General features: G+C 48.2%; 8 protein-coding genes across 8 annotated transcripts; 6 read left to right on the top strand and 2 right to left on the bottom strand.

The window, feature by feature from the left end:
* Positions 1 to 916: 916 nt before the first annotated feature.
* Positions 917 to 2,149, top strand: N7466_011576 (uncharacterized protein; the record flags this gene model as incomplete). Its single annotated transcript, XM_057170965.1, has 3 exons — positions 917 to 1,162; positions 1,232 to 1,356; positions 1,414 to 2,149. The coding sequence occupies 3 exons, from the start codon at positions 917 to 919 to the stop codon at positions 2,147 to 2,149; spliced, it is 1,107 nt and encodes a 368-aa protein (XP_057015686.1).
* A 1,240-nt stretch (positions 2,150 to 3,389) lies between these two features.
* N7466_011575 (alpha/beta hydrolase) lies at positions 3,390 to 4,286 on the bottom strand (the record flags this gene model as incomplete). Its single annotated transcript, XM_057170964.1, has 1 exon — positions 3,390 to 4,286. The coding sequence occupies one exon, from the start codon at positions 4,284 to 4,286 to the stop codon at positions 3,390 to 3,392; it is 897 nt and encodes a 298-aa protein (XP_057015685.1).
* A 3,005-nt stretch (positions 4,287 to 7,291) lies between these two features.
* N7466_011574 (phosphoketolase family protein) lies at positions 7,292 to 9,733 on the top strand (the record flags this gene model as incomplete). Its single annotated transcript, XM_057170963.1, has 1 exon — positions 7,292 to 9,733. One exon carries the CDS (start codon positions 7,292 to 7,294, stop codon positions 9,731 to 9,733), a length of 2,442 nt encoding a protein of 813 aa, XP_057015684.1.
* Positions 9,734 to 9,938: 205 nt separating this feature from the next.
* Positions 9,939 to 11,333, top strand: N7466_011573 (putative zinc metallopeptidase; the record flags this gene model as incomplete). The annotated part of the gene is made up of 1 exon (XM_057170962.1): positions 9,939 to 11,333. One exon carries the CDS (start codon positions 9,939 to 9,941, stop codon positions 11,331 to 11,333), a length of 1,395 nt encoding a protein of 464 aa, XP_057015683.1.
* Positions 11,334 to 12,174: 841 nt separating this feature from the next.
* Positions 12,175 to 15,488, top strand: kin1 (putative serine/threonine protein kinase Kin1; the record flags this gene model as incomplete). The annotated part of the gene is made up of 3 exons (XM_057170961.1): positions 12,175 to 12,762; positions 12,863 to 13,490; positions 13,552 to 15,488. The coding sequence occupies 3 exons, from the start codon at positions 12,175 to 12,177 to the stop codon at positions 15,486 to 15,488; spliced, it is 3,153 nt and encodes a 1,050-aa protein (XP_057015682.1).
* Positions 15,489 to 16,775: 1,287 nt separating this feature from the next.
* N7466_011571 (uncharacterized protein) lies at positions 16,776 to 20,477 on the top strand (the record flags this gene model as incomplete). The annotated part of the gene is made up of 2 exons (XM_057170960.1): positions 16,776 to 17,751; positions 17,812 to 20,477. 2 exons carry the CDS (start codon positions 16,776 to 16,778, stop codon positions 20,475 to 20,477), a joined length of 3,642 nt encoding a protein of 1,213 aa, XP_057015681.1.
* Positions 20,478 to 22,856: 2,379 nt separating this feature from the next.
* clrD (uncharacterized protein) lies at positions 22,857 to 24,789 on the top strand (the record flags this gene model as incomplete). The annotated part of the gene is made up of 2 exons (XM_057170959.1): positions 22,857 to 24,138; positions 24,263 to 24,789. The coding sequence occupies 2 exons, from the start codon at positions 22,857 to 22,859 to the stop codon at positions 24,787 to 24,789; spliced, it is 1,809 nt and encodes a 602-aa protein (XP_057015680.1).
* A 760-nt stretch (positions 24,790 to 25,549) lies between these two features.
* N7466_011569 (uncharacterized protein) lies at positions 25,550 to 26,209 on the bottom strand (the record flags this gene model as incomplete). The annotated part of the gene is made up of 1 exon (XM_057170958.1): positions 25,550 to 26,209. One exon carries the CDS (start codon positions 26,207 to 26,209, stop codon positions 25,550 to 25,552), a length of 660 nt encoding a protein of 219 aa, XP_057015679.1.
* Between the last annotated feature and the right edge of the window lie 428 nt (positions 26,210 to 26,637).

Here is a 26,637-nt window from a genome sequence, read left to right as displayed (position 1 = left end):
TTGGACACGGGGTCTAGTCCTATTTGGGTTAGCGTCTTGACCGATTTCGGGGTCTAGTCCCAGTTAGGCAATACGCCATCAATTTCAGAGCGGGGGATCTGCCAATCTGCCAATCTGCTGTCGTCTGGACTCTGGAGCATTGCATGATCATTCGGAATTGCCGGGAGAAAATCAGTAGCCCCTTAACTACGGGGTATGAATGAGCCCATATTAAGGCGCCACATCGCCACTTGGAAGGAATGTCAATATATTTTCCTACATAGTCGAAAATACTTCATGGAAGATTGCAACTGGCAGAAAGCAGAAGCATTCTATGAAAACCAATCTTATGCGTCTCCCTAGCTTATATGCGTATGGAATCTCACTCAATAATAATTGGCCAATAGGGTAGCAAAATAGGGCTATTTGTAGCCTGGAGGCGCCCAAGGCGGTGTGGGGGCTTTTCTAAGAGGACTAGGCTGTCTCCACCAACAAACGCTCTTCCTCCTGGAATTAATTATTCAACCTTCAAACGCGTCGTTGAATCCCTTTCCAAAATGCGCCAAACGTTGCGCCGGTCTTGTGCTGCGTGTTCCAAGTCTAAAATTAGCTGCGATCTCCGAACCCCACGCTGCTCTCGGTGCGATAAGCGTCAAGTCCAATGTGTCTATGCCAATGAGCCCTGGGCGGCGCCGGCTACCGCCGGACGAGAGAAAAGCGCCCTTATAAAACATATCGATGATTCTGTTTCATTGACGAATTGCACATTTGGGTCTCTTGACCCATTTGATTCGTATCCACAGACGAGGCTTCCACGAGAACAAGTTCAACGTCTTATATATGGCTGTATGTACCAGCTTGGTCGAGATTATTGGGCGAAGCCTCACTTACAACTTTAGTCCTTCATAAAATCGCATTTCAATATTACCCTCTGGATATGAGCACTACTTCAAACCCATTTCTTATTTCTTGGTGGCCGCTTGCTCTGGGCGATCCGGCTCTCTTTCATGTTTCTTTGCAGACAGCATGCCTTGACGAAGAGTTGTTGGCACAAAAGGGCTTCCAATCATCTGAGCTCCTCATGGCTGATTCTGTCGCTTTGCTACGGCGCAAAGTTGAAAATATGTCACTGGCTGTGCAAGATGGAACTATGAACTCCGTCATTACATTAGCAGCAATTGAAGTAGGACCCCTGAGACATCCCACAATGTTTCAACTCCCATTCTGTTCAACCGCTAACAATTTTTCCCAGTTTGGCAAAGGGAACGTTGATGTCAGCCAGATGCATGTTGACGGGGTTAAGAAGCTAGTAAATATGAGAGGCGGTATCAATTCAGTGAGGCAGACCAGTCCACTTACTGCGCGAATGGTCAGCTGGTGAGTAATCCCCATAAAAACTATTACTGCTGGCCATGGATCTGACTATATTGAAAGGGTTTCAATGCTTATAATGGGCTATCCTCAATTCGAGACCCAAGATGATGTAGGCCTTGGAGATGGTATACCTTGCATCCCGGAATGGCAACTGGACGCAACCGCCCTTGACGATTTATCCGGATTCAATAATCTCGACATAGACTACGACGTCTGGAATGTCTTCATACGCCTCCGCAGTGTGCTAGAACGATCACAAAGAGCGCCTTTCTCATCAACACAACTTCATGACCTCACATGTTTTGTTATACACCGACTCCTCCTCTCTGCCCCGAACATGGAAACCGCCCAACCGTCACCAATCACAGAGTCTCTGCGCTACGCAATTATACTATATATGCTCATCATTCAGGGGCCAACATACTACTCACATGCAGTCATTATGAATACAATGGTCACTCGGTTCGTGGAATGCTTCAAACAACTAGAATCAACACCTCGTGTGTATGATTCCCTGGACGTTTGGCTTATTTCAATCGGACTGTTGACTTCTGCAAATACAATTCACTACCAGTGGTTTGTTGAGAGGGCACAGATCGTCTCGGCGTATCTGCAGCTGCGTGATTTCAATGATGCTCTGGTTCAAATTAAGAGTGTCTTGTGGCTGGAAGCACCCCAGGGTGATGAGAACTTTCGGTCCCACTGGGATAGTATTTTATATGTTGAAAATACGCTAGAGTCTTTGCAACTCACGTTCAGCGTTTCGCCGAGCAGGAGTAGTGCCGAGCTCTTATGAAATACTAAATTACTACTAAATTAATATATAATATGTCTTAATATTGAGCACTATATCTTGATATTGAACGATGTCAAAGTTCCAATTTGGTCCAAAATTTTCAAATAATATGACCACCTGGACAACCTCGGATGCAGCTTCAAATGTTTGCAGCTTTCATCCGCTGTTGCAAATTTACATGCATTCCAAGCTTTCCTTTGTTCTCCTCTCCTCTTCATCCCCGTGCCTCCTCCCCACCTTAATGATTGAAGGTTCCTTTTCTCTGTCCTCACCATTCCGTCCTACCACTTCCCACAATCACCTCCCATCACCATCACGTGCTTTTGAAGAAGATACTACTACTCCAGAAACCTCTCTGAAAATTGAGTTAGCTTCAGCTTCCAAGTCTCCCCCTATGACATAGTATGACCATGCATCCTCTGACATTATTTGAAGAAGCAGGTCCTCGCAAGCCCTTGAGTACCAAAGTGGAAACCAGCCACCTCTCCGACTGCCATAAGAGGGCACCACGATTGTTCGCCATCAATCGCCATCAATGAAATGGATTTTCGGCAAGCAAATTTGCACTGCTTATTGCACGACCGAATTTTCACTGATTACCGAAAAGTACTGAGACATCTCCGCGACTATCATGAAAACTTGTGCTTTTATCGACTGGGTGATTGGAAGTCATATGGTTCTTGTTGGTACTGCTTATCGTGCGAAGAGCATGTTTGGTCTGGCTACCAAGTTTTTCATTTGGCAAGGTGGAAACATATCTCGCTGAGGCACCCTGAAATCTTGAAAGATTTTATGATCGAGCCAAGGACAGTGGGGGAACTTGATGGTGACAGCGATGTGTCTTTTGAGAATAACACATGGTGCGAGGGTGGGTGGATTTGACAAGTCACAGTGGTGGATCGAAGACGGAGTGACAGCAAATCAATTACTTACATCCATTTGCTGAAGAAGGCTAACGGTGGTGCCCCCGGTATTTCAATGTTGGTTCGCATCCACATCACCTGAATGAACACCTTCAGTGACTTGACTTACGCTCGACTTGTGGGCAATGTTTACTATGTACCGGATAGGAATGAATGAAACCTGAAGGAACTTGATATGTATCCGAAACCCCTAAAACCTTTGACGGGAGAAGCTTCCCTGCTCTCCACTTTTGGACCATGTGTCGCGCTCGACGTATGCAAATATGTATAAACAAAAATAAAATAAAAACCAGAGACAAGATTTGAACATTCGAACACTACAGCCGAAGCATCTCAACAGCCAAATCATAAGCCACAGTTTTCTGCTCCCACTCCCGAGAACCCACAACAGCCTTCTTATCCCAACCATGATTGCACCTCGGCATCCGCTGATAAACAACATTCCGCTTCGGATCCTTCTTCAACTGCCTCGCAAGCCTTTCACCCTCATCAGCAAGAATATCATAACCAGCAGTAATAACCAAAACATTACGCGGAAAACGCGCGGGGTCAGCAAAAACAGGCAAAAGCCTCGGGTCCTGTCGATCAACCTCAGCCTGAACATAACAACGCGCGAAAAGCCGCATGGTGGAGACGGGAATTGTGCGCCCACCCGCCTCCGGCGCTACCAACGTCGCAGGATCATTATGACCCTCTGTACTAGGGTAGAAAGTGATGACAGAACGGAACGTGTCCTTGGGGAACAAGGTGGAGGCTGCAACAAGCGCCAGGTTTCCACCGGCACTGAAGCCCGATACAGCTACGCGCGAGAGATCAAAGACGGCAGGCTGCTGCAGGACCCACTTGACGACGTCTTCGACGTCGTGCACAGCAGCGGGGAAAGGATTCTCTGGAGAGAGGCGGTACCGAACATCTATGACAGTGTAATTTGTGCGCTGGCTTACTTCTCGGCAGAAGACGTCGTCGCTGCCGTGAGCAGGGATGACAAAGCCGCTGCCGTGGAAGTTGATCAGGACGGGGGCTGGGCCCACGGTTTTAGTGGAGGGTTTGTAGACATGGACTTTGATGTTGCGGCGCGGATCCCGGGATGGGAGGTTATGGATTGCGTCTGGGTTTGCGGTCCATGTTCTGCCTTCGAAGACTCGAACTAGGAGTCTAAGGATTAACGCGCTGATTTTCAGGCGGAGATAGGCTAGGTAGGTTATGAGCCACATTCTGATGTCAGTGAAGAATTGGAGGCACTGATCGACGGAAATTGGGCGATCGGGGTTTCTTATATTCTCCACCACCATTTTGATCTTGGTCGCGTGCAAGATTTCCTGGACAGAATTTTTTTTTTATTTAGGAAAATTTCTGCTCTGTTTTCCTTGGTTATGGTCTGTGCGGCTTATGCGGCCGAGGTCCACTAATTTCTCGCACAAAGAAGTTGGACGCGCAAGCAGGTTTTTATTATTGAAACTGACGATGTTGCTGCGAAAATGCAATTCCAAGTTTTGTGGCTTGAACAATGGCGTAGTCATTGCGATCTCTCCAGCCTTGGTGCCTTACAGACGCGAACTGGTCGCGGTTCCTACAGTAACTGAGATCCTTAATTAAGGAAAGTGGGTCGGGCTTTTTTTCCTGGCCCACAATCATCTCCCGGTCTTCGAGAAAAATTGGAAAGTTCCAATGTTATTTTAAATGTGAAGCATAAGTCTGCTTAATTTTAGTGTTTCAACGTTGGAATTTATGCCGTGCTAGATTGATCACCGAAGCATCCACCTCCACGAATCCACGATAAAGGCTCCACTCTAATATTCCAGTATATGAACCCAGGCCAATCCACCACGACTACATCGCAAGCAGTTTTCGTTTACTATGATGATGAAAAGCTCAAGTTTTATTATAGTAGCTCCGTTTGAATTAAGAAAAAGGTTTGAAAAATAATAAATGGAGAAATATTGGTACGTGAAGGGCATTTCGATGGCATGACTAACGCAGGATTTCATTGACAACCAGGGGTGATCATCGCGATTCTCAACCCGCTGAGATATCCCCTTGGCCTATCTTTCATTTCTCTTTCGCCGAGAACCTCTCTGGTCTGGTTGAGAACGGTTCAAAATGTCGTGGAACAGATTCATTCAATCTTTTACGCAAATGCCCAAGGAAATGTTCCGCATAAACATGGGCCCCTCTATTCGACTGCGAGCCCATGCAGGTCCTGAACGACCACAACGCAATTTCGATCTCCTCACAACCGCAGGCAAAGTCCTACCAAAGGCTCTTGATCCAGTTACTTATGAATGTAAATTATTGACAGCTTTAAGATGTCGAGATTGAATGACTCAATATCCATTTAGGGCCCAATGGCGCCTCTATGCGCCCAAATAGCAGGTCGCAACAGTGGTTGGTTCGAACTTCCAGGGGATCTCCTATCTATGTTTTCTCTGTTCCTGCGGGTTTGTGTCACGCATTTCTCGATATTTGACCTACTTCACTCATTGATTTGAGCACGTTGCATAGGAACCGTTTTGCCCGATGATCTTATTTTGGTCCACGAATACAAGGATCATTACTCATTACAGGCTCGAGTAGAGATGATGGTGGAAGGTACCCAAGAAAGTGGTGCGTTTTCATGAGTGATGAATTTTGCTGATATCAACCCAAAGATCTGGACGCAAAGATCAACGCGTTTATCGGCACGGCTGGGCAGCGTTTCACAAAGAAAGAATGGTTGCAGTTGTACCCTCGAGCAACTGAGACCCATTGAAGGGAAATTAGATGATTCATTCAAGTGCCGCATATGGCAAACCTCCACTCCGATAATTCGAATTTTTTCGATTGATGCTTAAATGGACTTGTGTGCAATTGTTCCAGTGCTTATAAAGAAAATTTCTGCTATAGCAGCAGTGTCTGTCTCCAAGGATCACTACATGTAGAGTTTATATGAATACTAAGCCATCAATTGATTGCGGAGTATAGTATCAATTGATTCTGTGCTGTTTTAAGGGTAGTACACATATCATGAGGTGAGGTTGCAATCAGGTACGGTAACTAGTGTGGCTGTGGGTGGCGTTATAGCCGAATGGGCCCAGGTGAATCCCAAATATTGAACAACGCCATATTCAAAATACTTGCACGGTTAAACAAGACGCCTCGTGGCAAAACTACCGAAGCTTGTCATATGATGCTGTGTACCCAAAAACGGCTTTGGCACAACCTAAATGATTGTATACTATACTACCGAGCTATGATAGCCGCCGAGTGGAGGTTCAAAAGAGCATGACAAATGTGCCTGATAGTGAAGTTTCGATAACCGAAATGAGGGGTACATCTGCAGCTCACTCAAGCTGGACTATGCAATGCAGGAGGACAGACCGGTACATTGTAGAGACCCACATTCCAGAGAACCGGTCTACAATATTGAACGGTGATCATTTATCCACTTGACCCCACTTCTCCCTTTCTCTTGGGGCATTTGGGCTGTATACCTACTAGGTAAAGGCAATATGTTCAAGTTCAATTCCATGAGGTCAATTCTATGGCCAAGTCCATTGTCCGTCTCCAATGTTTCGGTTCATTTCATGAAACCATGCTGAGCGGCCCTCCCTTCCTATTGCCCCAGCAGCCCAGCTCTCCCTCATTTCAATTTTGACGAAACTATTCCCAATTCTAATTTCTAATTTACATTATCTTCTTCCTTCATTCTTATTAAATCAATATATTTCCTCCTCATTTCAATAAGATATTCTCACGTTTCTGTCCCCGCAGGATGGACCCGGATATAAGCGGAGGTAATTTACGATGGTCGAGACTCAAGGGTAAAGATACCCAAGTAGTATGTGCATAAAAAAAAAGAATAATTGATTTTAGCGACATTTCAAAGAGCCTAGCTGCTTCGATTCTGTCATTTCCCAACATATGGGCGAACATGCTTGAATCAGGAGTTCGTAGTGGTGCGTTCATCAACGGCCTACACGTCATTGACTGTACCCGGCCGAGCCATAAGTACACAATGCAAGGATCAGGCCACTCAACATTGAACAATCAACTCCCAGAATCCTTTTCATTTATAAAACCAGGTTTTGCCGGGACTTCCCATGGAATTAAGTACTTTTAATCATCATTGAAATCTCCCCCTCTTTTACCACCCCCGTCGTCTCTCACATATCTTGACCATACAACCCAACACCACCATCAATCCAACTTCAGAGCGACATTCACCACACAATCCATCACCATGACCTCTCATCCCAATGATGCCCAAGCTAAGAGTATCTCGCCCTATGGAGAGGCACGCTCCACGGTATCCGGCCAATGCCTCGACTCCGAAGAAGTCCGCAAGATGAACGCGTACTTCCGCGCCAGTCTGTACCTTTGTCTCGGCATGCTTTATCTCCGTGAAAATCCCCTCCTCACAGAGCCCTTGAAGAAAGAGCATCTCAAAGCTCGTCTTCTCGGACACTGGGGCTCCGATGCAGGCCAGTCGTTTACCTGGATCCATATGAATCGCCTGATCAAGAAATATGAACTGGATGTGCTTTTCATTTCCGGTCCTGGCCATGGCGCACCTAGTGTTATCTCTCAGTCCTATCTGGAAGGCGTCTACACGGAGGTATACCCTGACAAGACCGAAGACGTTGAGGGCATGAAGAAATTCTTCAAGCAGTTCTCGTTCCCGGGTGGCATCGGAAGCCATGCTACGCCTGAGACACCGGGTAGTATCCACGAAGGAGGCGAGCTCGGATACTCTATTTCCCATGCTTTTGGAACTGTCTTCGATCATCCCGATCTCATCACCCTGACCATGGTTGGAGATGGAGAATCCGAGACTGGTCCGCTTGCGACGAGTTGGCACAGCACCAAGTTCCTTAATCCTATCACCGATGGGGCCGTTCTCCCTGTTCTTCATCTTAACGGGTACAAGATCAATAACCCGACTGTTCTTGCACGTATCTCTCATGAGGAGTTGACCGCATTGATGGTCGGTTATGGCTGGAAGCCATATTTTGTGGAGGGAAGTGACCTGGACAGCATGCACCAGGCCATGGCTGTTACCCTTGAGCAGTGTGTCAAGGAAATCAGAGAATACCAGCAGCAAGCCCGGTCGTCTAATAAACCATTCCGTCCCCGCTGGCCCATGATTGTTCTTCGTACGCCAAAGGGGTGGACTGCTCCGCGAGAAATCGACGGCAAACTACTGGAAGGCTTCTGGCGCGCTCACCAAATCCCCATCACCGACGTCCTCACCAACCCCGCTCATCTAAAGGTTCTTGAAACTTGGATGAAGGGATACAAGCCCGAGGCACTCTTTGATAAGAACGGCAAGCTTATTCCAGAGCTCAGGGAGCTCGCGCCTACTGGCAACGCGCGTATGAGCGCCAACCCAGTCGGAAATGGCGGTCTCCTGCGCAAGCCACTTCAATTGAATGATTTCCGTGACTACGCGATCAAAGACATTGTGCCTGGAAAATCCTCGGCAGGAGGTATGGCCAACATGGCTAAGTTCCTCCGCGATGTCGTCGCCAAGAACATGACTACATTCCGTCTCTTTGGTCCTGATGAAACCGAGTCGAACAAGCTGGCGGAGGTCTACAAAGCCGGCCAGAAAGTTTGGATGGCGGATTACTTCAAAGAGGATAGCGATGGAGGCAATCTTTCTCCTCACGGTCGTGTAATGGAAATCCTCAGTGAACATACTTGCGAAGGCTGGCTGGAAGGATATATTCTTTCTGGACGCCATGGTCTCATCAACAGCTATGAGCCTTTCGTACACGTCATCGACTCTATGGTGAATCAGCACTGCAAGTGGATTGAAAAGTGCCTTGAGGTCGAATGGCGCGCCAAGGTCGCTTCCCTCAATATTCTGATCACAGCCACGGTCTGGAGACAAGATCACAATGGATTCACTCACCAGGATCCTGGATTCCTCGATGTGGTGGCTAACAAGAGCCCCGAGGTAGTCCGGATTTATCTCCCACCCGACGGAAACACTCTCCTGTCCGTCATGGACCACTGCCTCCGCAGCGTGAACTACGTCAACGTCATAGTAGCGGATAAGCAGGACCACATCCAGTTCCTGAGCATGGAAGATGCCGTTGCACACTGCACCAAGGGTCTCGGAATTTGGGATTGGGCTAGTAACGACCAGGGCGAGGAGCCGGACATCGTGGTCGCATCTTGCGGCGATGTCTCGACTCACGAAGCTCTAGCAGCCACTGCTCTTTTGCGAGAGCATCTTCCCGATCTCAAGGTTCGTTTCGTGAACGTTGTGGATCTTTTCCGGCTTATCTCGGGAATTCATCACCCGCACGGCATGCCAGACCGCCAGTGGAAGGCCATTTTCACCGATAACAAGCCGATTATCTTCAACTTCCACTCTTATCCCTGGCTCATTCACAGATTGACCTACAAGCGGCCTGGTCAGCACAACTTGCATGTTAGGGGGTATCGCGAGAAGGGCAATATCGATACTCCGTTCGAATTGGCGATGCGCAATGGAACCGATCGGTTCAGTCTGGCCATTGATGCCATTGACCTTATTCCTTCGCTGGGCAATACCGCGGCAAGTGTGAGGGAGAAGCTAGTTAATGCTCGTCTTGCTGGTAAGGCGGAGGCGTTTGAGAATGGTGTTGATCCTGAGTACATTCGCAACTGGGTCTGGCCATATGCGAAGGACTAACTGGGTAGACTGTCTTGACGAGATATGAAATGCGTCAATAATTTTGTGTTTTACTCTTATCTTAGTTATCAAATGCATTAGTGATTAAAATCAAGGCGGCGTTCTGCGGCTCAATAACGGACTTCACCGGAAGTGGAGCAGTACAAAACACAGGGTCCAGGACGCCTGATAGCAACAACTTTCTTTTCACAACACGTCACACGCCATGCCTCCTCCTAGATTAAGTGAGAAAATTGACTCAATTCAAGGAGTACGAATTGCAGGGCACCAGTCTACTTGGAACATCAATTTGGATTATTCTGCAGGTTCTCAGGGCACAGTAAAATCAATCACCCCGCACGAGTCTTCCCGAGATGTCATTCAAGCGCCCCTCGCTTTACCGGCCCTGACCCACCCTCATATTCATTTGGACAAAGCATTCGTCCACAACTCGAATAAATATTCGCACCTTCTCCCTCGTACAGGCACATTTCAAGAAGCCTTATCATCCACCACTAAGGCCAAGGAGAATTTCACATATGACGATCTTCTCAAAAGAGGAGAATGGCTATTAGCCGACTCCGTCTCGTCGGGGGTCACGGCCATGAGAGCTTTCGTGGAGGTTGACCACACAGTTGATCGGACCTGCTTGGATGCGGCAGTCACACTGAAGAGCCAATGGAGCGAGGTTTGCCACATCCAGATCGCTTGTTTCGCTCAAGATCCCATCTTCTCCGGCGAACACGGAGCGAAAAACTGCGATCTGATCGCATCGGCTCTACGGGATTATCCACAGATTGAAGTACTGGGAACAACACCCTACGTGGAATCCAGCGTGGAAGCTTCGAAGAGCAATATTGAGTGGGCGATTGAACATGCCTTAAAACATGACTTACACGTCGATTTTCATCTGGACTACAATCTGGATCCCGGCAAGGAGGCACTGATCTGGCATGTTTTGCAGACACTTCAGCAGGCGGGCTGGACACGTCGAACTACGCGGAAACGCGTGATGTTAGGACACTGCACGCGTTTAACCCTCTTTACCGATGAAGAATGGCAGAAAATTGCCTCTATCATTCATGACAATGATCTCCCCGTCAGCTTCGTTGGTTTACCGACCAGCGATATGTATATGGCCGCGCCACCAGGCCAAGAAAACCCCCAGCAGCAGCCTAGGGGTACCTTACGAGTGCCTGATTTGATACGCAAATATGACCTGGATGCAGTGATTGGTGTCAACAATGTGGGCAATGCTTTTACCCCATGGGGCTCTGCTGACCCCTTATTTTTGGCCTGTGTCGGAGTCGGGGTTTACCAGGCGGGCTCGCAAGATGATGCCGGGCTGTTATATGAATGCGTGTCAAATCGCGCCCGAGCTGCGATCGGGCTGTCAACCGATACTGGTCTTTCTGTACAAGCGGGTGCATGTCCGGATCTTGTGATTTTTCATAATCGAGACGATACCGGTTGTGGGATATCCCGTCCACGTGCAAGCGCGGCTGAGGTGGTCTGGGATCCACCGGCGCGGACTAGCAGAAGTGTCATTACCAACGGGCGAGTGCAGGTTAGACCTGCAGGGTTGAGTGATGACTTGACGTATAAATGGACATCTGGATGATAGAATACATCCATCAATGTTGAATCTCTGTAGAGTTTCCATACAATTTTGAGAATCGGGGATATAGTGGGTCATGTGATTGCGTATGCATTGGCTGAAATGCAAAGCACAATATTGGCGTCTGAGCGTGTGATTCGTCTCATCACCTGAGTTTTTCCCTCATTTTTTTTTTTCAAGGAATAAAAAGTAAGCGATGTGATTATTTCATACCTAACATCTATAAAGTTCCCCAAAAAAAAAACATATATAGACTTACCATATAGATGAAAACCCTGGATGAACTACTCGATATACTCTCCAGAGTCTAGATCCCCACTAAACCACTAAACTCAGTGCCTGGAACCGGGAAACGTGGACAACGTCATGGGGCGCGAGTTGTACCCAAGGGGCCCAAAGAGATTAATCAAGTCCCAGGGGCAATAGATTCGGTGCAACACGTCGAATCCTCCGGGTAACACTCAGCTCGAATTCAAATGAGAAAATCAGATGAGTCTTGGTTAGCGGAACAATTATAGACTTCCAGGCCCCAGAGCTTTGGGCGTGAGACCAAGACCGAGAGAGAGAGAGAAACCACCCAAAAAGACCCCTGTCAAAACTTAACTCATCCAACTCCTCTCCTTCCCCTCCTCTCACTTCTTTCATCATTCCTTTCCCCCCCCTTAGTCGTTCAGCTGCATTTTCCAAATCACCCCCTGTTTGCCCAAACTCTTGATCTCCAAACGAACAACGGGTGGATGCACCAGCCCGTGGGGCTCGTGTCGACCGTTCGTCAGCCTCTCCCCGCTCGCGGCCTTTGACCGCTCCAACTTCATCTATCCAACCCAAACTCGTCTTAGTCGTCATGTCGGCTCAGGCGCCTGCCTCGAAGTCGCCTACGGTGGTTCGGAGTCAATCTACTTCCTCTCGCCCCGCCCATTGGGCCCCCTCGTCGGATTTGCCCCATCGGACTCGAAGCGTGGCGGTCCGCTCGTCCAACACGTCCCAGCCCCCTCCACAGACACAATACACACACTCCAAACCCCCCTCTTATGACCGCCGCCCACCGGCAAACCACGCTGTGCTAGACAGCGTTGCTCGTCGGGATTTTGAGGCATCCAATGTGTCCAAGATGCCGTCTCGCCGTGAACCTTCCTCTGAGCGCTCACAGGAGCGCCCTCCCACGGCAACCCGGACCGAGTCCACCCGAAGACACCAGCGCACTTCCTCCACCCAAGCTCATCAACGGGATAGCGTCGACATGACTGCCACCGCTACTGCGGATCGCGCAACCGATTCCTCGCAGAATGCGACCGCTCCGACCGCCCCCACAACCACCAGGCGTCGAGCGACGATCACCACGCCAACGGGCCAATGGGCCCTGGGGAAGACTATCGGTGCGGGCAGTATGGGTAAAGTGAAGCTCGCGAAAAATATGGAAACTGGAGAACAGGTATGATTCCCTCATCTCTTCCCCAGCTGTGCTTCATTCCCAGTTGTGGTTCATGCTCTCGGCCATTTAAACAAGTCCTAACTATCAACCCCCGTTCCAGGTCGCCGTCAAAATCGTCCCCAGACTTTCAACCGAAGAACATCGCAATGGCCGGGAATCAGAGAGAGCGGATCGGTCAAAAGAAATTCGAACGGCTCGAGAGGCCGCCATCGTGAGTCTCGTTAGCCACCCATACATCTGTGGAATGCGAGATGTGGTGCGCACCACATATCACTGGTACATGCTGTTTGAGTATGTCAACGGTGGTCAAATGTTAGATTACATTATCTCTCACGGAAAGTTGAAGGAGAAACAAGCCCGCAAGTTCGCCCGCCAGATTGCGAGTGCTTTGGACTACTGCCACCGCAACAGCATCGTTCACCGTGATTTGAAGATCGAAAACATCCTCATCAGCAAGACCGGTGATATTAAAATCATCGATTTTGGTCTCAGCAACCTTTTCTCTCCCAGAAGTCTCCTGAAGACCTTTTGTGGTAGTCTATACTTTGCGGCTCCGGAGCTGCTCCAGGCAAGACAATACACTGGACCCGAGGTAGATGTTTGGAGTTTCGGCATTGTTCTCTACGTCTTGGTTTGTGGTAAAGTGCCTTTTGATGACCAGAGCATGCCTCAGCTTCACGCGAAGATCAAGAAGGGCGTTGTGGAATACCCACCTGGTCTAACAACTGGTAGGCCTTTCCCCTACGCTAGCTAACAGGGGATTTTTTTTTTACTAACCTCACATCACAGAATGCCGTCATATCATTTCTCGTATGCTTGTTACCGACCCAAAGCAACGTGCCAGCTTGGCCGAAATTATGAACCACCCCTGGATGAACAAAGGCTTTAATGCGCCTCCCGAAAACTACCTTCCTCAACGCGAACCTATTCAGCTTCCTTTGGACCAAGAAGTTGTTGAGAAGATGACAGGCTTCGATTTTGGCTCTCCAGATTATATCACATCCCAGTTGACCAAGGTGTTGGAATCGGAGGAATACCAACACGCCGTGCGTCTCAATTACCGTGAACATCCAGTTAATAGCCAAGCGGAGCGAAGGCGCGGTGTCTTTGACTTCTATAAGAGACGCAATTCCGCTGCTAGCCGTGATACACTATCTGCGCCTTCCGCTGAGGCAATCCAGTTGGGCAATGATCCCTTAAATGCTTATAGCCCGCTGGTCTCTGTTTATCACCTGGTCAAGGAGAAGCTCGACCGAGAGCGGATGGAGAGTCGCCCCGGTGCTCTAGGTATTCGTCCACCCACGGCTGAAGCGGGGGTCCCCGAGTTGGCACCCCCAGAAGCCGCCCACACCAACCAATACTCGGTCCCGGGAGAAAAGGACACCAGCCGACGATCCCGCCCTCGGGCCCGAACCCATGGCGAGGAAGAAGTAACAGAGGGCATGAAGAATCTCCATACTTCCTCGCCGGCTGGACACCCAACGCCCGACACGCCTGCAAAGAAGGAAAGCGCAGCTGCCGGTATTTTGCGGCGTTTCAGCACCCGCAAAACTAAGGAGCGCAGCCGTGATGTCGAACGGGAGCGTATCAGCACCCCCAATACCCCGACACTTAATGTTCAACCCCCTGTGGATTCCGCATCTCCATTGAATCGTGGATTTAGTGTCCGACGAACTCGGCGACCCGAGCCATCTCCACCTCTTCCATCTGCGGGAAGCCAACCTCAACACCAGGACCTACTTGCAGCACCAGGCACGGCCGATTCATCTTCGCAGTCTAGTAATTCCAAGTTCCTGGGACGTTCTACCAGCGTCAACTCTGCTGACTACCGGCCTCGAAGAACTGCCCGAAGGGGCGATGGTGAAACTTTGGATGTCGAACGCCAGCCTCCCTCAACGAGTGGCTCAGACCAAGTTGACCCCAACATTCAAAAGGAGCAACCTGTCACGAAGACCGGTGGCCGCACACATACCGCACGTACCATGTCTCTCGGCCATGCCCGCCGTGAAAGCATTCAAGCCCGACGAGCTCGGCGGGAGGCCGCTCTTGAGGCCAACGTACCTGAAGAGACTGACGAAGACATCACCGGTGCAGGCACCGCGCTGGAAAGCGCTAACGAAGGAGAAGATCTATCTAAGCCAGTCTTCCTCAAGGGTCTCTTCAGTGTGTCAACTACAAGCAGCAAGCCCTTGCCGGTCATCCGGGCTGATATTATCCGCGTTTTGAAACAGCTGGCTGTGGATTACGTGGAGATCAAGGGTGGCTTCCGCTGTCGACACGCTCCTAGCATTGACCTCGAAAAAGTGGTTGATATTAGCCCTCCTAGCCCAGACCGTCAGGGTCAGGTTTCACACCGTCGTCGCATCAGCTTTGGCGGGCTTCTTGGCCATGACGACAGCCGCGACGACAGCCGTTCGGGTTCTAACAAAATACACCGCCGGCCCCAGGCGGCCCCAGACCGCAGTTTTGTCTCAAATTCGGACGCATCTGATGAATACGTTGTCCGCGATGCCCAGCCAAGTACTACAGTGGGCGAGCGGGTGGTCGGAGAAACCACCACGCGTGTCCAAAGCGACACTGGCGAGAACTTGGTACTTCGCTTTGAGATTCTCATTGTGAAGGTCCCCCTGTTCTCTCTACACGGTATCCAATTCAAGAAGGTCTCCGGTGGCATGTGGCAGTACAGGGAGATGGCGAAGAAGATCCTTGATGCTTTGCGACTGTGATTCAGATCCCAGAGCTAGATATTTACTACAGGCCATGCATATGCATAATCTCGCTTGGAATGGAGAAACAAGCATAGAAGCCTCGCCTAGATGGCACATATTTGTTATTCTCTTTTCCTCTCAAGTTCTCCATTGGGCAGGGTTACGGGTACAGGTACATTGATTGATTGATCAACGAAATTCCGAGCATGAGAGCATTTCCTATATTTGTCTTTTATCCTTGCATTGGGGAGGGGGGGCTCCCTCTGTCTTGTTTCCTCTTTTTTCTTCTTCTCTTTTTCTTTCCGCTCCCCTTACCCTCTTCCAGCTTTTTATTAGCCTATCATTCCGGTTTGCATTCACCTATCCGGGCTTATCCTGCCTGTTTCCCACACTGTCGTTCTAGAAAAGCGTGTCGGTCTTCTTGTACATTAAAGCTGAAGACATGTCCTGAATGCTTCTATTGATCTTTTTTTTGTCCTTTATCTGTTATCTGCATCCCTGCAGTTCTCTTTTAGCGTCGAGGAGGTAGGGAATTGGCGTTGTATAGCTTTTGGTGGGATTAGCCCACGCACGAGTCTTCTTTTCGTCTATAGGTAAAAACTGATCCAGCCATGAATGTTTATTTCTCATATGCATTTTACCTACTAATTCCGGTGATCTCTTGATATCCATGGATGTACTCGGTATATTCTCCAGTAGTAGATCGACAACTAGTCACTAGTCCTGACTCCTTATAGCTGAACGAAATGAGGCCATCTCGGTGCACGTGACCTATACTTAATATCCAAAAGTAGAAATCAACTAGAGTCAGGTGACCGCATGTTTTATCACGTGACACATACTCGCCCCCTTGATGGCAGCCTTGGGCAAGCACTGTGTATTTTATATATGGTGGTGAGCCGTTGAGTGCTTACATGGTCTCTAGCATTTCATATCTTTTCCCATGAATCAGGATTCATGATCAGGATTCAGGTGTTCAACCTCGTGACGCTAGGTTTGGTTAGGCTGAATTCAAGGATCCGCTTCAACTAACAATGGCCAATCAATGCCATTTTCATCTCCTCTTGATGAACGGCGACGTCCAGCCAATGAGATGGTCAGTTTTTATGCAATACTGAGGGCTGTACATACAGTAAACTCGAGCGGCGAGCCAATGGTATTTTTGTCTTGCCGCCCGCTGCGTGGCTACGTGTCCACCATGAGGCTGAGGCCAAACATTCCTTCTTGGGGGGGAAATAATCTGTGATCTCCCAACCTCAGCCGTCTCTGCTTGTTCCAGCACCAGTATATGTGATCTTCCACAGCATGTCGAGCCCTTCGGAATACACAGTGGGCTGGATATGTGCCTTACTAGTGGAATATGTTGCCGCACAGGAGTTCCTCGATGAGGAGCACGAAAAGCCGAGCTCTGTTTCGCCAAACGATACCAACGATTATACGTTAGGCAAAATGGGCGAACACAATGTTGTCATTGCGGTCTTGCCTGATGGGGAGTACGGTACTGCGTCCGCCGCAAATGTGGCAACAAATATGATGAACACCTTCCGCAATGTCAGAATAGGCCTTATGGTGGGCATTGGTGGTGGTGTGCCAAGCCCGCGTCATGACATCCGTCTGGGTGATGTCGTGGTCAGTGCGCCTCGCAATGGTGAGGGTGGTGTCTTCCAATACGACTTTGGCAAGTCGATTCAGGGTGAAAGCTTCCAGCATACGCGGTTCCTAAACCAACCACCCACTCTCCTTCGCACTGCAATCATGGGAACAAAGGCATCTTATGAGAGAAAGGGCCACCGACTTGTTGAGGCTATTAACAGCCTTCTTGATGCGAACCCTAGACTACGAAAGTATAAAAAGCCAATATCAAGCACGGATAGGCTGTTTATAGCAGAGGCTCTACATGACTTAAGGGGCTGCTCCGCATACTGCGCCAGTGACCCATCAAGGTTGATATTGCGACGAGAGCGAGAGGAGCACGAAGATAATCCTGCTATTCATTATGGCCTGATTGCCTCCGCAAATCAATTGATGAAGGATGCTTTGGCTCGTGACAAACTTGCCGCAGAGAAAGACGTTCTTTGTTTTGAAATGGAAGCGGCTGGGTTATTAAACACATTTCCCTGTTTGGTGATACGGGGCATCTGCGATTACTCGGACTCGCATAAGCACAAAGAGTGGCAAGGATGGGCTGCAATGGTTGCGGCTGCATACGCTAAGGATCTTCTCAAAAGAATTCCCTTGAACAAGGTCGAGGCTGAAGAAAGGATCAGTGCTGTTCTCCATGGTTAGTCAAAATCTACCTTAGGTATATTATAATGGAATACTAATTTATTTCTTTATATAGAGGTTTTAGAGAGCACCACTCAGCGCCTTTACGATCAGCAAGAAAAACACCATAAAGAGGATATAAAAAAGGCCTTTACCGATAAGCAACAGGCTTGTCACCAAAGTTTCAAGAAAGGTAGTTACACAGACCAGAAGAATATCAACCCTGAGCCAGCCGAGGGAACCTGCCGATGGGCTCTACAGAGCCCTGAGTATGTTCGTTGGTGGGAGAGTTGTGGTAATGAGCTTCTCTGGATATCAGCTGATCCAGGTTGTGGAAAGTCCGTTTTGGCCCGGTCAATTGTTGATAACTGCTCCCGGGTCCCCGATCCGACTGTAGCAGTTTGCTATTTTTTCTTCAAAGACAACGGTGAACAAAATACTCTTGCAACTGCCCTGTGCGCAATTCTACATCAGCTTTTCAGCCAAAAGCCTCATCTTCTAGATCATGCACTACCAGCCTGGGAAAAGAACGGCAATGACCTTCAGAAAGAGGTTGAAGAACTTTGGAAGATTTTTCTAGAAGCAACATCGGCCAACACATCCTGCAAAACCATTTGTGTATTTGACGCACTTGACGAATGTTATGAAAATGACCAAGGCCGCTTAATTTCGAAGCTCGAGCAATTCCACCACCAATCTTTATCAAACGCCTCCACACAAGATTCCTTGTTGAAATTCCTAGTGACCAGTCGTCCATATGACCACATCCAGTCTCAGTTCGATAAAGTCACTCAATCATTTCCTCAAATTCACCTTAAGGGGGAGGAAGAAAATGAACAAATTCGTGAGGAAATAGATTTAGTTGTGAAGATCAGAGTCAAAGAGCTAGCTCATAGCGCAATGTTGTCACCGAAAACAGCCCAGCAGCTTGAGCACAAGCTTCTCGAAATGGAACATCGCACTTATCTTTGGCTATATTTGGCTATGGACGACATCCGCACAGCCTTCCAGAATAGCCTTCGACCTGCCGAGGAATCTATTCAGATGATACCCGATTCCGTGAATGCGGCATATCAAAGGATCCTTAGTCGAGTGCCATCCGAGCAGGTGGATACAGTGAAGAAGATGTTACAGATCATCGTTGCGGCCCGGCGTCCATTATCAATCGAAGAAATGGGTATGGCTCTCGGCATAGCTCTCTATCCACAGTCAAAGTCCCAAGCGGAGGCCGGGTTAGATACCACCAACTTAGGCGCAAAGCTTCGACGCTTATGCGGCCTGTTTGTTTTCCTCAATGCCGACCGCAATATTCATCTCATTCATCAGACAGCTAAGGAATTTCTAATCAGAGGGGATGCCGCCAATCAAACAATGTGCCAGTATTCTTGCACCTTTACGGAAGCGGAGGACCACATGGCTCATATCTGTTTGCGATATTTGTCGATGGACTTTCCTAAGGGTAAATACTTTTTTAAAAATAACTACTCTTTTGAAGAAGATTGCCCATTTGTGACATATTCGACAACGTATTGGGCAGACCATGTGCGATGTATGACACCAAGCACAGATCGAGAAGTCTCAGACCTGCTACACCAAGTCTACAACACTACTTCCGAAAGCTTTGGAAGTTGGTTTCCAATTTTCCGTAGAAAGCATCGAAATCACCCTATGAAAATGAGAATGAATGAAATGAAAGCAATACACCTGGCAGCATTCAATGGACATGAGCAAGTGGTCTGTGATTTACTTGCTAAGGATACAAGAGTTTCAAACTTGCCCGATGGCTTTGGGATACATCCGCTAGCATGGGCAACATTGAAAGATTATGGCAACATTGATATCCTACGTATATTGTTAAGAGGTGGAGCCGACATCAATGCCCAGAGTGAATCCGCCGGTAGTGCTCTGCAGGCTGCCTGTGTGAGCAGATTCAGGAAGGCTGTCGAGATGTTACTCGAGAATGGAGCTGATGTTAATACTCAGGGTGGACATTACGGCTCTGCTCTACAGGCTGCTTGTGCGCGCGAAGGATCCATTGAGCTTGCGGAGATATTACTGGAGCATGGAGCCGATGTTAATACTCAGGGTGGACATTACGGCTCTGCTCTACAGGCCGCTTGTGCGGATGGATCTATTGAGCTTGTGGAGATATTACTGAAGCATGGAGCCGATGTTAATATTCAGGGTGGATATCTCGGCTCTGCTCTACAGGCCGCTTGTGCGGATGGATCTATTGAGCTTGTGGAGATATTACTGAAGCATGGAGCCGATGTTAATATTCAGGGTGGATATCTCGGCTCTGCTCTACAGGACGCTTGTTTGGAAGGATCTATTGAGCTTGTGGAGATATTACTGGAGCATGGAGCCGATGTTCATACTCAGGGTGGATATTACGGCTCTGCTCTACAGGTTGCTTGTGTGGTAGATTCTACTAAGCTTGTGAGGATATTACTAGAGCATGGAGCAGATGTTCATACTCAGGGTGGATATCACGGTTTTGCTCTACAGGCTGCTTGTGCGGAAGGATCTATTGAGCTTGTGGAGATATTACTGGAGCATGGAGCCGATATTAATACTCAGGGTGGACATTACGGCTCTGCTCTACAGGCTGCTTGTGCGGAAGGATCTATTGAGCATGTGGAGATATTACTAGATCATGGAGCCGATACTGCTGTCCTGCATGAATTCGACCGCAAGGTTGCCCTCCAGGCTGCTAACGCTCTCGAAGCCACAGCAAAATAATGAAAGTGCAAATATTCACTTATACATTTTCTAATCCGTGGATATTGACATATTGTGAACTGTTAAATATGCCATATGTGTGTGTCTCGACTCTCGAAGAGCTCCTAAGATCTTCTAGGTGGTCACTGGCTGTGCAGGGCAGTCAAGACATAACACTCAACTTTTAATTGTTTCAAGGTTTGTGGAAATCCATCGGTTCCGTTGTTTAAATTCTCTCGTGGCTTTATGTTTGGAATTTTCTGTCCATTTTCCTTCCACACTTTTCAATGTTGTGGGACTCAAGTAGGCATCGAAATCTTTGAAACTTGTATGTCAGTGGACAAAGCCTCTTGAAGTCAAGAGTAAACACATTTGCATACTTATCCTAGTAAATGCCCCTTGGGTGAAACCAAACTCACACATACCAAATAATTGATGGCTTCACTACTCTAAGATATATTGTAAGTAGCGTATATATATTAGCGCTCGCACGGTCGCATCCGCAACTGTATGAGTTAACGCATTGCCATAACCAGTTGATAGGTTTTAGGGTCAATATTCAGCAATTATAGGTGGGGGCACCTATAACAACGCCTAAAGTGCTGCCTACGGCTCGGCATCCGGGCCCAAAATATTGTTATCGTTATCGCGATTTGGCGCCCAACAAACCCCCGGCCTCTAGGTCCTTGATAGCCCATTAATTAGCATGTTGCTTATTGAACCACTGTTATTCTACTTCTTATAAAATCAATAGAGAACTAACCATTCTTGACCTAGAATATATTACATCTCCCAGAAATTGGTTTTAGTTATAACTATATGTATTGCCTAGTCATCAGATTTGCTAACTAACATCACATCCTTTCAATGCTCATTGGTGACTGGTCCAGCACAGAAAAGTGGATACAATGAATGCATCACGTGGTGCCGGGAGGCACGTGATATAGCGCCCCTAAATTATGATTTTAAGGATTAATTTCTTATATATTGGTGGCTAGATTAGCTTATAGGGCATTTAATTTTCTTTATTGATAATTATAATAACTTAAATAACAATTTTAGAAGGTTTCAGTGCCCAAGCGAGACTTATGTAGCTGGCCGTCTTATTTAATGTTAGTGACTAGACAAACTACGTTTCAACACAAAGCTCGGTTACATACTGCCGCCTGCGGGTTAATCACACGGCTGTTCTTATCCAATAAAACACATATAACTAGAATTCCCCCAAGTGTGGCCTGCCTCACCACGCCACGCTAGCGCCTACTTTGATATTCCTGACCTACTGATCCACTTAACCTCCCCTAAGCTCCAACTCTGGAAAAACTTCTTAGAATTATTTCCGATATATTTCAAAATCCGAAATATTCAACTAGATACATTTTTTAACATAAAACCATATATCTAATTAGCAAACATTGATATAAAACATGATGACTCAGCAAGAGACGCTCGGACCACCCCCTTTCCTATCGTATTTCCACTAATAAAAATCCTCTTAGCTACAGATCCCTAATTTCTGATGTTCTAAAGGCGCGCGTTGCCTCCATAGGCCTCTAGGCATTAATTTTGGGTGTTTTTGGGTGAGGGCCTGCCACCACCACAAGTAGTATTGTCGTGCCCCGAACCTAAGAAGAAATTTTGACGTTATTCGCACGCGGCACGCAAACCACCGTCTATCTTTCACTTCACGATTCTTCCCCCAAATTCGTTTTCTCCCTCGTCGACTCCCCTCCCCTTGCCAATTGCCAATTTCTTTGTTTCTTTAAGCGCACGCCCCACTTCTATGTGTTTTTAAAAACTCTCCTGCTCCCTAATCATCATTTCCATCACTGTCTTCGACTATCGTCATCGTATTAGTCGATGGCTAGTAGTGAATCCGAATTCACTATGTCCTCGAAACCCAAAGTTGCGAAAAATCCCCTGGAGAAGGCCATGGATTTCATTGATCTCACCATAGACAATGAAGGGGATGAGGTTCCGGTGAGTTTTCCCATTTTTAACGCTCTTCACTTGACTGCTATCGCCACCGTGTATATATATATATGCGTGTGTGTATGTGCATGTGTATATGTCACTCTTGCTAGACCTCGCCGTCGAGGGGAGCGGACTATACATACACTTATATACACACACACAACACACATATATATATCACCAGTTGACTCGTGCAAATTCCCCCACATCACATTCCCTTGTTTTTTTCACATTCTTGGTTCGAAATTGGAATTCGGGTGTCTGGCCCTTCCGTTTCACCTAGCGAGACCCCTAGCGGGAGAGGTGTGGGTGGTCGTACCTGCCTCCCCCGGGGCCAAAGCTACCCGTGTCTCGGCATCCCTGTTCGCGATTCGTATCCTGGCTTATCCTGGCTTCGTCCACGGATGTTACTTGATCTGCACAATCATGTACCCGTTCCACGGCATATCATTCACCAGCGGGGTTAGGACCAGTGACACTAATTATGGGCTTTTGCAGCTTCAGGCCCAACCTCAGGGTTCGGCAGCGGCGTCCCCTGTGGCTCAGAACCAGCCAGCCCGCTTGGAGAACTCGCCTAGTCCCATAAAACCAAAGACTGATGAGGGTTCTGAACCCGAACCTCCTAGCTTGGTCTCTCGTTCCTTGGTCGCCCGTATCTTGGCCACGTTAGATGGCTCTGATGAATCAGATCAGCCGCCAGCTCAAGATGACAAAACCGCAGACTTGGCTAAACGACGTCCGGCAAAGAGATCGGCCAGTCCGTTATCTGACTCTGTATCTAAGAAGAGCCTAAAGTTGTCACCACCAGATGAGGCCGATAGCCCAGACGAAAAAAGCCTGCTTACCTCTCCGACCATAAGGTTGAAGTTGACTCTCAAGAAAAGGCCCATGAGCCCAGAAGTCCAACTGCCTAACAAGAAAACCACCAAGCAAAAATTACTGCCCGGTGCCTCTTTAAGCCCCAATACTCAGTCTGTCAAACAATCTTCCACCCAGGCAACTCCAGCCACCTCACCTGGACCCCTGACATCTAGTCCCGTTCCTCAGGTTGTGATACCAACCCCTTCTGCTAAAGTGAAACTTCTTCTCAAGCCTCGCACCCCTGCAAAGGAAAAGATGGGCATGTCCGAGAAGTATTACCCCATTGAGTCTGTTCTCAAGGCGAAGGCCCTCCAAAGAGCCTATCCGAAACGCGAGAAAATTGACCGAAACGAAATATCACTCCCTATCGGATTTGATTCCGATCAAAAATCCCCCTCAGCCCAGTCGGAGATTGAAATGCTCCGCAATTACCTCGACAAGAGACTCAAGGGTATCAAAGGACCTGAAGTCGTTTTCAATATCGACGACAATAAGCTGACCATGCTATCTTCCACCTTTGACTTCGTCAACGACTACGTCCTCCTTGATGGCGTGAGTCGTGTCGAGCCGGGCTTCAATTCGGGCTGCAACTGCACCGGTCCTTGCGATCCTTCCAGCTGCGACTGTCTCTTCGAAGAAGAAGACACGAACACGAAGATCCGTACGTACCGCCCATCGGCCTCTGACGACGAACTGTTCGTCCTGGACCCCAAATTCCTGGAACGACGTTCAAAAATCGTCGAGTGCTGCGGGCTCTGCAGCTGCAAGGGGAAGTGCTGGAACACAGTAGTCCAGCAGGGCCGACAGGTCCGATTTGAGGTCTTCAACGCCGGACAGCGTGGCTGTGGTAAGTAAACGACTCATCCCCCCGCCACTCTCACCTCACCTCACCTCTCTCTTCAACTCAAATCTGATTTGAATCTGAATCTGAATCTGAATCTGAATGCTGACCTTCGTTTCTTCCCTTCTAGGCATCCGTTCTCCCGACCCCATCGTAACTGGTCAATTCATCGACCGTTACCTTGGCGAGGTCATCACCGAGGAGGAAGCCGACGCCCGCGAGGCCGCGAACCAGATGGGCCAATCATACCTGTTCGCCCTGGACTGGAAAACGGAGAAGAACGACTCGGACGGCGAGGCCGAAGTCGAGAGCGAGAAGGGAACCTTCTACGTGATCGACGGCCAGAAGTTCGGGTCTCCGACCCGTTTCATCAACCACTCTTGCAACCCGAATTGCAAGATCATCCCCGTCTCCACGACGGAGCATGGGGATGAGAACCTTTACTCCTTGGCCTTCTTTGCACTGCGCGACATTCCCGCGGGTACGGAGTTGACCTTCGACTATAATCCCTTCTGGGATGGGTCGAAGATCATTGATCCGCACGCGGTCAAGTGTCTGTGTGGCGAGAAGGAGTGCCGTGGCCAGTTATGGCCAAATGCCCGTAAGCAGGGACCGGGTGTTCGGGGCACCCAGAAAGGCAAGGCGAAGGTATGGTGAAGGTGAGGCCGGGCTGTCTAGCCTGTGTCTTGCTGGGTCCGTATCTTTCGGCCTTTGTCTGTCCCCCCGGGTGTTGGGATGCGGGGTTGTGGTGGGTGTGTCCAGGTGCGACTGGTGTGTGTGTGTGCCTGGGCGTGTGTGGTGTGGTGTGGTGTGGTGTGGTGTGTTTTTCTTTTTTTGTTGTATTTTTATTCTTGTACCTTTTTTTTGTTGCATCTTTTTTTTGTTGCATCTCTTTTTTGTTGCATCTCTTTTTTGTTGCATCTGTTTGTTACTTCATCATTTGTTGCTCCATATTTTTGTCACTGCATCATTTGTTGGTTCATCTTTTTGTTTGGCGTCTGCATAGCGAGTGCTGCTTTGCATCAAAACCAGGCGCAGTGTATTTATTATGAACATATTCCGAGATACCCCGGTGGCCACAGCCCATGCATTATGGGGGCGTGGATTAAAAAGCATCATTAATGTCTTTTTTTTACTCAATTTTCCGTCAGATCAGTAGGTCAATATTGATTTTAGTAGGAGAAAAAAGTAAAAGGTATATTGAAAACACAAAAGTAAACGCCAACAGAGTAAGCCGAGCGTGTATATATGGCTCGTGCAATCTGTACATGCTTCGCTAGCCCCTTAAGTATACAAGTCAAAATTTATGAATCGATACGTCACTTCGATACGTCACTTCCAATGCAGAAAATGAGCGTCAAATGACGGAACGAGAGAAAGATAAAGACAAATTAAAGGATTTAAAATAAGAGAATCCCTATTCCCGACCCTCCATCACCTCGAAAATGCCACCCATAACATAACGAGGTGGTTGGTGTTGCTGTTGTGGGACGCTACCTCCATTTGAACTCAAAGCCGCTGATTGGACCTTCATATTTGAGTCGATCGCCACGTGCATGTTGGTGTTCATGCTCATGCCCATATTCATATTCATCTTCATTTCGACGGGCCTGGGCTCCATGAGATCCAATCCCTGCCTCTCGATCGAATCATCATCGCACCTTGAGCGCTCTTCGCTTAGCACAAGCTCCACAGCAGATGGTCTGCGGCGAATGACCATAAGCGAGGATCGACCACGTAAGACAGCGCAGGGCAGAACGCTCACTGCGTGGGGGTGTGCATATGCGCCATCATTGGATGCAGATGTAGATATGGCTGTGGAGTGGTGGTCGTCGTGGTTTTGATGGTATGTGGGAGCAATCGAAGGTTGATTTTGATGAGGTTGGAAAGACAGGTTGAAGAGGTGGTGTGGTGACGAAGTGATTTGCCCTCTGCTGGTGGTTCTAGCCCGGTGGCGGAATGTGGAGGTTGGTGAAGAGGGTGGGGAGGTTGTTCGGGAGCTTGGTGGGCTTGAAGTATCGCTTGTTGATGGGCGAGATGTTTGGAGAGGAGAGAATGGAGTGGGTAGTTGGTCCATGTTGAATTTGGTCGCGCTGTTTCTTTGCGAATTTCTTTCTCTCTTTGAATATCCGTTTTGTTGTTATTGGTTTTGGTGATGTATGTGGAATGCGGGAGCGGGATCTACAGATGAGATCAAGTACTGGTTCAGCTCGCAAGAGAAGTAAGTTGGAACGTAACAGGAGGAAAGGTAAGCAAATCCAGGATGGAAGCTTAGGTTATAAGTATCAAAAGAACCTTGGAAAATATAAGGCTCATACTGCAAGGATGGAGCTGCAGGGAGGTTGAGACACGAAATGGATATCGGATGCGGGAGAACGAACGCATCCGGATGAATGGCTTTGTGCCTGGATTTCAAGGATTCCCGCTTTCGGGAAAGTCCACGCCCTTAATACATCAACTTCCGAGAACATCACATACTAATTGTCACATCTCTATTTCTTTTCT

Source organism: Penicillium verhagenii, assembly GCF_028828195.1.
Source record: "Penicillium verhagenii strain IBT 33310 chromosome Unknown utg000013l_segment0_segment0, whole genome shotgun sequence".
Classification (NCBI taxonomy): domain Eukaryota; kingdom Fungi; phylum Ascomycota; class Eurotiomycetes; order Eurotiales; family Aspergillaceae; genus Penicillium; species Penicillium verhagenii.
This window is presented reverse-complemented; position numbering and strand designations above follow the sequence as displayed.